Genomic DNA, 10,110 nt, shown 5'->3' on the forward strand with positions numbered 1-10,110 from the left:
CACATAGTAAATCCTTAACAAATATTTTCTGCATCCTTCATTTCACCCATCTTAGCCATTCGTGGCATTCGATATAAATTGTTGTTCTCTCATTTCAGCTGTGTCTGACTCTTTGTGACCCCAATAATTCCAAAGTGGTGTGCAATTTCCTTTCCTAACTCATTTTACAGATGAGGAAACTGAGGCAAAGGGGGTTAAATGACTTGTCCAGGATCATATAACTAGTATTTGAGGTTGGAGTTGAACTCAGGTCTTCCCGACTCCAGACCCTGGGCTATGTCCACTGTGCCACCTAGCTGAACCTCAATATAATTTGCCTCTTGTTTCTTCCAGACCCTCCAGTGTTAGCCCTGCCGATGGTCAGCACTGCCCTTGTACGCTCAGCTACTGAAAGTAGATACCTGCTCTGTCCGCCTTGGCGCTACATGGCAGGCCCACCACGTTTTCTAGTTATTCGTGTCCTAGGACTATGGGTCCAAGGGTCAGCTTTCCTGCCTCTTCGTGTACATTGTCTCCCCTCCAGGCTGGGCCATGGAGGCACTTCATCAATGTCTGTTAGGGTACGTGTGTCTGGCCCAAGATTCCTTGAAGGCCCAGGCTGTGCCATGGCATATCCTAGGCCCAGCCTGGCCCAAGCGGACCTGCCCTGCCCAGAACAAGGCTAGCTTCCAGAAAAGAGAAAAGACTGCCCCGCTTCTTCTCTGCGCAGCCCTTGGAAAGCTGTCCCTTATGAGGCTTCTCTGCTCCCGTGTGGTACCAGGGCAGCTCTGAGCGAGGAGCTCTCGCTGCCCGTCTGGGCCCTGGCAGAAGCAGCGGGTCAGCCGGGCTCCTTGCCCAGCTGTGACTCATGGGGCCCGCCCCTCGGGCTCAAGAGAACTTTCATCAGGGCTGCAGCTGCCAGGAGTGAGGCAGAGCCCTCAGGGCAGGCTGGGGCTCCAGGACAGTGGGACGCAGGTGCTCCTGTGCCCCCCTCAGAGCGCAGGCCCCTGGGCCCTGTGGCTCCCACCTTCTCTGGACTCAGTCCCTACAGACAGAGAGCAGAAGGAGCCAAGGCCCCACCCCCCATGCCCACGGCGAGGGACCTGCATCCCAGAGCCCCCGCTCCCCCCAAGGGCTCTGCCCTCCCCCTCTAAAGGACGACGCCGGACTCCTGAAGTGAGGGTTTTTTTAATAAATATACAAATTTCCAGTAATGGCTCTGCTCAGCTCAGGGCAAAGACAGTGCGGCTGGGGGAGAAGGAGGAAAGGAGCCTTTGTGCTGAGTGAAGATAAATTAAAAGTACCAAAAAGCCAATGAATGACACTATGTACAGGGGGAGGAGCGAAGGGAGCCCAAGGCCAGGAAGGGCCTCTTGGGCAAGGGGGCAAACAGGTGGGCAGAGGGGGCGAGGAGGCGCAGGCAATGCTGTGGCGGGGCCTGGCTCTGGCCCAGCTGGGGTCAGCCCGGGGCTGCCTTTCCTCCTTTCAGGACCACAAGCCCCAAATGGCGGTGGGGGTTGAGGGTGGCAGAGATGAGGCCCCGGCGGGCACTGGTTTTCCCAGAGATGAAAGGATATTCCCACCCCGCTCTCTCGGGCCAGCCCCCACTGCCCTCACTCCCCGGCCTTTTCAGTCCTGTCTTGTTCGGTGGGTTCCCTAAGAGCCCCCGGCTTCTTTCTCCAGCTCTGGCTCCATCCTGGCCTCAGAGGCTGTAGGAGACACATGGGAGGTGGTGGGGCACAGAAGCCCATCTGCCTCCTGGCCCCAGCCCCTCTCTTCCCCCTCCCACAGCCCTGAGTCGCTGCGGCTCGGCACGAAGCCCTCCGTGGATCCCACACTTACATCGCGTTGGGCAGTGGGAACAACAGCGATTGTCCTTCCCAGAGCCACAGGCCAAGGCAGGGGGACAGTCATCCCTCTCACAGTGAGGCACTCCAGCCTAGGGGCAAGGCGGGTCACCCAGTGGGTATTTGGGTGCCCTCCACACACCTCAGCTCCTCCCATTCTGGGGTCGGAGGCCTCCTGGGTCCCCCCATCCCCTCCTCTAATCTCTGAGCCTCTGCATACATCCCACGCCAGTCCTCCCCACTAGACCCTCTTCTGTGTCCCTCCCCTCCCCATGGATATGACTCACCCCACACCTGCAGGTAATGCAGGTCATCTCCCCAAAGGGGGGCACCGAAGGATGCCACCGCTGACTTTCAGGGAACCAGCGACCCCCAAAGCGGCAACCTCTTGGGCCATCCGCCTGCATGGGGTCCCCCAGCCAGGCCCGAGAGCCGGCCCCCGCTGCATGGAGGGAGCAAGAGAGACAGGGAAGGAGGAGGGTTCAGGGGTGAGGAGAGACCCTCTTCCCCTCCCAGCCAGGAGGCTCCAAATTCAATGACAGGCAGAGTGGCTGCCTCCGAGGGACTCCCTCACCTGGGCACTGTTTGCAGCAGTCGGTGGGGTTGGCACGGACAGGATGGGCACAGGTCAGCCGGGGGCACTGCACCTTTTCACAGTGGACCTCCCCTGTGGTTCCCTGTCGGGGAATCAGCAGCGTTGGAGGGGGCAGGGAGGGAAGAAAGGGGCCAGCTACCCCCGCCCCGCCTGACCCCAGCACTGTCTTCATCCACACCCATTCAATGCTACCCATATATCGGCGACCTGCTGGCTGCTGGCAACACCGAGGCAGGGGATGGAGCCCCCCCCCCGGCTCCCCCTTCTCCGGTTCGTGTCCCAGAGCCCCGCAAACCCTCTCTGACAGTCCCCCCGGATCGATGCCCCAAACTGTGCCGCACAGAGCTGAACACAATAGTGCCGATGTCGCCAGGCCGGGCCAGAGCCCGGAGGAACTGTCACCCCTTGTTCTCGGAGGCCGGCCCGCCTTGCTGCCGCCCCACATCCCATCCGTCCTCTGGACTCATGCCGAGGCCCTGAGGGACGGGAGGCCAGCAGGGCGCTCGTTTAGAGACCAGCTGGGAGCACAGCAGTACCTTACAGGTGCAGACGGCACACTTGATGAGACCGAAGGGTGGCACCACGGGATGCCAACGGGTGCCCGCGGCACGCCAGCTCCGGTCACCGTCGAAGTAGCAGCCTGGGGGGAGAAGATGAGGCCGAGGTCAAGCTCTGGGAGGCCTGGGCCGAAGTCGGGCAGTCAGCAAGCTGGTGCCGCGTGCCAGGCCCTGTGCGAAGAGCTGGGGGTGCAAAGCAAAACAAGAGCCCAGTGCTTGCCCTCAAGGAGCTCCCAGGCTAATGGAAGTAAGTGTGTGCCTACAGGAGAGCTGCAATACAAAGGAGAGGGAAGGCAGCAGCAGCGAGGGGGACCAAGAGAAGTCTCGAGGATGGGAGCCGTCTTGAACGAAGCCAAGGAGCCACAGCGACGAGGGGGAGCATTCAAGACACGGCGGACAGAAGCAGATAGGTGGCTCAGGGGATGGAGAGTCCTGGGTTCAAATCTGGCATCAGACCCTTCCTAGATAGGTGCCCCTGGGCAAGTCACTTAACCCCCATGGCCAAGCCCTGACCACGCTTCTGCCTAAGAATCAATACTAAGACAGAAAGCAAAGCTTTAAAAAAAAAACGACATGGCAGACAGCCAGTGCCATGGCACAGTCAGGAGATTGGGTGACGTGCCAGGAATAGCAAGGAGGCCTGTGTCACTGGATTGTGGAGGCCACAGATAACATCAAAAGACTAGAAAGGTTGGAAGGGAGCCAAACAAAGCATTTGCTCGCTGATCCTGGAGACAAACTCTACAAGCTTTGCTGAGCACCTACTAAGTGCCTGGCACTGTCCAAGGTATTGGCATAAACTTTGTAAGAGATTGTTCCACTCCTGGCACAAAGGAGGAGCCCCCGAAGCACTTATTGTTTCTCTGTCTCTCTGTCTCTGTGTATCTGTCTGTCTATCTCTGTCTCTCTGTCTCTGTCTCTGTCTGTCTATCTCTCTGTCTGTCTCTGTCTGTCTCTGTCTCTCTGTCTCTGTCTATCTCTCTGTCTCTGTCTCTCTCTGTCTCTCTATCTCTCTGTCTCTCTGTCTCTCTCTGTCTCTGTCTCTCTATCTCTCTGTCTCTATCTGTCTGTCTCTCTATCGCTCTGTCTCTCTGTCTCTCTCTGTCTCTCTAATCTCTCTGTCTCTGTCTATCTGTCTCTCTATCTCTCTCTGTCTCTCTATCTCTCTGTCTCTCTATCTCTCTATCTCTCTGTCTCTCTGTCTCTCTCTGTCTCTCTATCTCTCTGTCTCTCTGTCTCTCTCTGTCTCTGTCTCTCTATCTCTCTGTCTCTCTCTGTCTCTCTATCTCTCTATCTCTCTGTCTCTCTGTCTCTGTCTATCTGTCTCTCTATCTCTCTATCTCTCTGTCTCTCTCTGTCTTGCTATCTCTCTATCTCTCTGTCTCTGTCTATCTGTCTGTCTCTCTATCTCTCTGTCTATCTGTCTCTATCTCTCTGTCTCTCTCTGTCTCGCTATCTCTCTATCTCTCTGTCTCTCTCTGTCTCGCTATCTCTCTATCTCTCTGTCTCTGTCTATCTGTCTGTCTCTCTATCCCTCTGTCTCGCTATCTCTCTGTCTCTCTGTATCTCTCTGTCTCTCTCTCTTCCCATAAATTGGGGAACAGTTAAGCAAGTGAAGCTGTGGTGCACTAATGGAATGGAGAAACATTGTGCTGTAAGAAATGAGGAAGATAATGACAACAGAGAAGCCTGAGAAGATTTCTAGCCACTGAAGCAGTGGGAAGTCATCAGAACCAGGAAGACAATTTGGACAGAGACTACCACAGTGTAAACGTAAAGAGCAACAATGAAATCATTGAAACAACAATGTGGTAAAATTATAGTCACCAAACTGGGCCCCAAAGAACCATGAATGAGAAGGCTCCTCCTCCTGCTTCTTTGCTAAGGTAGGTAAAAGTGGGGAAACAGGGGGCAGCTGGGTAGCTCAGTAGATTGAGAGCCAGTCCTAGAGATGGGAGGTCCTAGGTTCAAATCTGGCCTCAGCCACTTCCCAGCTGTGTGACCCTGGGCAAGTCACTTGACCCCCATTGCCTAGCTCTTACCACTCTTCTGCCTTGAGCCAATACACAGTATTGACTCCAAGACGGAAGGTAAGGGTTTAAAAAAAAAAGTGGGGAAACAACACTGCAAATAATAATAATAATAGCAGCTAACATTTCCATAGAGCTTATGTGCCAAGGGCTTTACAATAATTATCTCAGTTGGTCCTCACCATCCTATGAAGTGCCTGTTGTTATTATCTACATTTTACAGTTGAGGAAACTGAGGTAGACAAAGGTTAAGTGACTTGCCTGGGGTCACATAGCTAGTAAGTGTCTGAGGATGGAATTTAACTCAAATCTTCCTGCCTCTCTATCCACTGCACCGCCCAGCTACCCCCAATGTCAGCTAGGTGACGTCAGATAATTTCACTGTGTTGGTTAGCTTTGTTAAGATTTTTTTTTCTCTTTCTCTGGTAATATTTGTCTTAAATGAAGAGTTCTATCAGGCAATGCAAGTTCTATAAAAATAAATTCTATAAAGTTCTATAAAAATAAAAGTTTCATTTCATTTTCAACCCCTTACCTTCTGCCTTTAAATCAACATTAAATATCAAAGGCAGAAGAGCGGAAAGGGCTAGGCAGTTGGGGTAAAGTGACTTGTCCAGGGTTGCACAGGTAGGAAGTGTCCCAGGCTACGTTTGAACTCCGGATCTCCCAAGTCCAGGTCTGGTGCTCTAACCACTGAGCTAACAAGGTGCCTCCCAAAGATTATTTTAAAACAATCAGATGGGGGGGCAGCTGGGTGGCTCAGTGGATGGAGAGCCAGGCCCAGAGACAGGAGGTCCTGGGTTCCAATGTGGCCTCAGACACTTCCCAGCTGGGTGACCCTGGGCAAGTCAATTAACCCCCAGAGCCTAGCCCTTAGCACTCTTCTGCTTTGGAGCCAATATAGATGGAAGGTAAGGGTTAAAAATAAATAAATTAAAATAAAATAAAACCATCCGATGCTTTACATTCCTTTGAGACTTCTCTGGACGGACATGTTTGTCTATCTGTCTGCCTCTGGTGGAGGGAAAGCTCTTTGAAGGCAGCCGGCCGGACCTGGGAGATCTGGGGACACGGCCGGCCTCTGCCTTGGGGGCTCCTGGGAGCTGCTTAGTCATGGTCGGTTAAAGGCTGAGGTTGGAAGACTGCTGAAGGCTGCCAGTCAGAAGCCTGTTACCGAGCGAGCGGCCCCATCGGGGAGAGACGGTGAGGCTGGGCAGAGGTGTGGGGCAGAAGGACAAAGCAGACGCACGAGAAGTGGAGCGGTCGAGTGGACCACATTCCGCCCCCACGGCTGCCCTCCCCTTCTGGCCTCCTGGCCTCCCTCCCTCCCATTTCCTCCATCACCTTCTCCTGGGTCCCGACTGCGATCCAGGCTCTGCCTGTCTCCAATTTCCAGCTTCTCTGCAAAGAGGCGGGAGTGGCGATTAATGCCCTCGTGCCCTCCACCCGGCCCTCTGCCCTCTTCTCCGCGCCTCCACCCTCCCCATTCCTGCTTGGTTACTAGGGCAGACGGGGCAGCACTGCTCTGGAGCCTGCACAGGGTGAGGGCAGCTCAGGGGCGGGCACACCACGGGGTCGCAGATCACCGTTCGTCTCTGTGGGGAGAGAGCCGAGGAGGAGGAGGAGGAGGGCTGAAAGGAGGCCTCCGGGCTTTCTGACCGCCACTCGCCTCCCCAGTCTCCAGCCCTCCTCCTCGCCCTCCTCCCATCCCGCACCTACCTGGCAGGTGCAGAGAGAGCAGACTGGGTCGTAGTTGGGCGCCCAGCGGGCACCGTGGGGGCGCTGCTGCCCCTCAAAGAAACAAGTGTTGGCATCGCGGAGGTGTCCGCCCCCACTCATTTTAGAGCCCTCGGGGGCCGCCTGAGGCGCCGCTGTGTCGGGTACTTCGGGGTTCAGGACTCCCACGGGCGCTGCTGCCACCGTCAGGCCAGGGGCCGCCCTTTCAGGCAGGGGCGCTGCCAGCCGAAGGCTGCCCACCTCACACTGGTTGGGGATGTGCACCTGATGGGACGGGAATCACCAGCAGATACGATACTCTGTCCATCCGTCCCTCCCCTCCGGCTCTCCCGCCTACCGTGAAGCCTACCTGGCCGCGTAGCTCCCCGCGGGGGCTGCTCTTGGTGCTGACCAGCAGGAAGGCCATGCCTTGGGACAGCTGGTGCAGTAGCTCGGACTCGAGGTCTTTCACAATCCCCTGAGCCTACACACACACACAGGAGCAGGAGCAGAGGGAGGGCTGATGTAGGGCTGGAGGGGACCCTCCAGTCTGACTCCTTCATCTTACAGATGAGGAAACTGAGGACCTGAGAGAGTTACTGGTCCAAGGTGACACCCCCAGTAAGCAAAATCAGAACTTGAACTCAGATCCTTCCGTTCCTAGTCTGATATTCTCAAGCCCTTACCTCTAAAGCCCAGGAGGTTTGCCATATCCTCCCAACTCTGTAAATGAGTATCTAAAACTGGAACCTGGAGTTGGGAGCAACCTCTGAGGGCTTCTAGCCTAACCCTCTGAGCAAAGGTAACCTGAGGAGAAGGCGTACCCAAGCTTATAAGGTCACGAGTAGAATCGGCAAGACTCAAACCCAGAGCCCCTGCCTGCAAATCTATGACTCTGAGCGCTGTCCGGGGGCCCAGCCCTCCCTCTCCCCCAGCAGGGGCCCAGCTAATGTGGAATGAATGACCACGCCTCATTTCCCATTAGCCCTCAGTCCGTTCACTCACCTCGGGACCATAGAAGCCCTTCAGCAGGCGCTGGGGCCCTGGGAGGCCGGGGGGGCCAGTGAGGTGGACAGCAACAGTGCCCTGCTCAGAACCGCTGAGCCCAGCCAGCAGGACCTCGTAATGCAAGTGGCAGTGCCCATCCAGGAACAGCCAGGCATGCCCTGCTGCCTGGCTTCGTACGGGGGGCAGGGCCAGAGCTCCTGCCAAGGGCACAGGAAGCACTAGACGGGAGAGGGTGCAGGAGGGAAGGAGAGGAGCGTCACTGCCCTTTGGCTCCTACTTCCACAAAGGGGAGCCGCAATGCCTCCCCCAGGAAGCCCCTGCCCAGGCTGCCCACCCACGGGCCTTGGAAGGCAGCCACTTCATCCCCCCCGAGCAGAAGGTCCCAGGGGCAAAAGTGGGAACGGGATGAGGGCAAAGCCTGGGGCACTCACCATCCTGACGGGCACTGTGCCCACTGTAGGGCACGGTGGCCACGTGGCCACGTAGCTCTCCCTCGGGGAAGTCCTTGGTGGCCACGTTCAGGAAGAGCTCGTTCTGGAGGAGCATGTGGACGCCCCGGGCGCCCAGATCTGGGCACAGCCCCACAACCTGGCAAAGCAAGGGAGGGGAGGGGTGGCAGAGCTCCAGAGGAAGCCCCCCTTCTGGGCTGAGCCAGGGGGCTAGTTCTGGTGAGCCTTTTGTCTTTTTCCTCCTGTTCCTTCTTCATTCTAAAGGCTGCTCTCTGAGGGGGGCCGCAAGACTAGAGTGGCAGATTTCGGTGATGTAAAAACAAAAGGTCTCAATCACATTGATATATATTTATGTTTGTAAATGGAGCCTTTGGTGAACCTTGCACCCCAGACCTGCCCTCCCTCCCAGGGTCCCTCACCATATGCCCTCCTTGTTGGCCCCTGGTTGGCATCTGACACAGGACGCTGCGCTGGTTTCTCCTCCGAGGTTTGGTCTCCAGAGTCACGCCTGTGACCTCACTGGCTGTGCCAACTACCTGCACCTGGGGGCCGGGGGCAAGATTGGAAGTGGTGGAAGGAGGGGGTCAGAGCCCCAAAGCCCCCCACCTAGACCCTCCAATGCCCCCCTGCCCCCCACCCCCACCAGACGCCCCAACCTGGTAGAGCAGAGAGCCATTCCCTAGCAGCCTGAGGCTGGCAGAGCCCGCAGCCCCCGTCTCCACTGGCACCAGGGCATCTGCACCACACAGGACGCTCTGCAGGGCTTTGAGGAGACAGAAGCAGAGATGTTGGGGGCAAGTGGGGGGACCACCTAGGAAAGGCCATCCCATGACCACACTCGTGCTGGGTGAGCCCTGCCAAGGGGGAAGCCTCCGAGAGATGTTAACTTCGGGCCTGGGAGGGGCCCTTAGCCCACCCTCCCCTGGGACCCGGGCAGCTACTCACTGGCACAGCTCTGCCTGGCGGTGATGTACCCGCTGATCCGGGGCCCGGGACCCTCCTTCCTCTCCAAGGATATCTCAAGCTCTCCCAAAGCCAGCCATTGCATCTCCTGAGCCATCAGGGCGGGCAAGACCTCAGCAAAGCCGGGCTCCTGGGGACAAAGCGAGGGCCATGTGGAAGGGCAGGGCTGAGCAGAGGGAGAGGGCTGGGAGGCCAGGCGCGGGCACTTACGTGGGCAGAGACGTTGGCCTGGAGCTCTCTGAGGAGTCGGTCCTGGTGCCGAATCTGCAGCCGAAGGGCGGTGTGGAAGGAGCCTGCAGGGGCATGGAGAGGGGCCCGGCTGCTCTCTCCCAGGCCCCTTGGCTGCCCACCCACCTGCCCACCCATGTGCTCCACTCCAGCCCTCCTGCTTTCCCGGAAGGAAGACGTGAGTCTCCTGCAGGGAGGGTCTCCCAAACCTTGACCAGGACACACTGGGCCTTCCCCAGTTCTTCTCACTCACCGTCCTTCTTTGGATCCAGCAGCCCCTGGGAAAGCAGCAGGAAGTGCAGGGAGTCCTCTGTGTCACTCAGGGTGAGCAGGGCGATCCCCCCAGTACCAGCTTGGGGTGGGCCCTCTAAAGTCAGGATGGCACTAAAGGTCTCTGGGCACCAGGAGACAGGAGGGATTTCAGCGTGGGGCCCCCCTTCCCTCTCACTCAAAGCCTCCCCCAGACCAGGGTTTCTCCGGAAGCAATGAATGGATGATGCATTGATTGAGAGGATGTAAATACATAAAGCAAAACAGCCCCTCCCTTGAGAAGCACCCAGAGAAGGGGGTGGGGGCAAGGCTGTGCCAGGAATAGTGAATGGGGCCACAGAGCAACAGGTTGAGTCCTCCAAGCTAGCTCAGGGTCCCTCAGGTTCCCCACCTCCCCTCACTGGTCCTCACCTGCAGCCAATCCCCGGTGTCGGATCAGGGGCCCCCAGACCTCCCCTGAGGGGTGAC

General features: G+C 57.3%; 1 protein-coding gene across 1 annotated transcript; it reads right to left on the reverse strand.

Moving 5' to 3' along the window:
* Nucleotides 1–1,151: 1,151 nt before the first annotated feature.
* On the reverse strand, nucleotides 1,152–10,104 carry CHRD (chordin). The gene is made up of 17 exons (XM_056819889.1): nucleotides 10,054–10,104; nucleotides 9,626–9,766; nucleotides 9,355–9,437; nucleotides 9,127–9,274; nucleotides 8,838–8,944; nucleotides 8,601–8,723; nucleotides 8,164–8,320; nucleotides 7,730–7,950; nucleotides 7,095–7,208; nucleotides 6,728–7,009; nucleotides 6,510–6,603; nucleotides 6,353–6,409; nucleotides 2,958–3,061; nucleotides 2,401–2,503; nucleotides 2,114–2,268; nucleotides 1,822–1,918; nucleotides 1,152–1,688 (listed from the first exon to the last, which is right to left on the reverse strand). The coding sequence occupies exons 4-17, from the start codon at nucleotides 9,239–9,241 to the stop codon at nucleotides 1,636–1,638; spliced, it is 1,782 nt and encodes a 593-aa protein (XP_056675867.1). The 5' UTR covers nucleotides 9,242–9,274; nucleotides 9,355–9,437; nucleotides 9,626–9,766; nucleotides 10,054–10,104; the 3' UTR covers nucleotides 1,152–1,635.
* Nucleotides 10,105–10,110: the final 6 nt, after the last annotated feature.

Source organism: Monodelphis domestica, chromosome 2, assembly GCF_027887165.1.
Source record: "Monodelphis domestica isolate mMonDom1 chromosome 2, mMonDom1.pri, whole genome shotgun sequence".
NCBI lineage: Eukaryota > Metazoa > Chordata > Mammalia > Didelphimorphia > Didelphidae > Monodelphis > Monodelphis domestica.

Excerpts from the sequence above, each read along its gene's own strand:
- CHRD (XM_056819889.1), bottom strand. The coding sequence starts at position 9,241 with ATGGCTCAGGAGATGCAATGGCTGGCTTTGGGAGAGCTTGAGATATCC. Across the intron at positions 8,724-8,837 it reads ATGGCTCTCTGCTCTACCAG|GTGCAGGTAGTTGGCACAGC; the intron begins GTTGGGGCGTCT and ends CCCGGCCCCCAG. Across the intron at positions 1,689-1,821 it reads TTCCCACTGCCCAACGCGAT|CCTCTGAGGCCAGGATGGAG; the intron begins GTAAGTGTGGGA and ends TGTCTCCTACAG.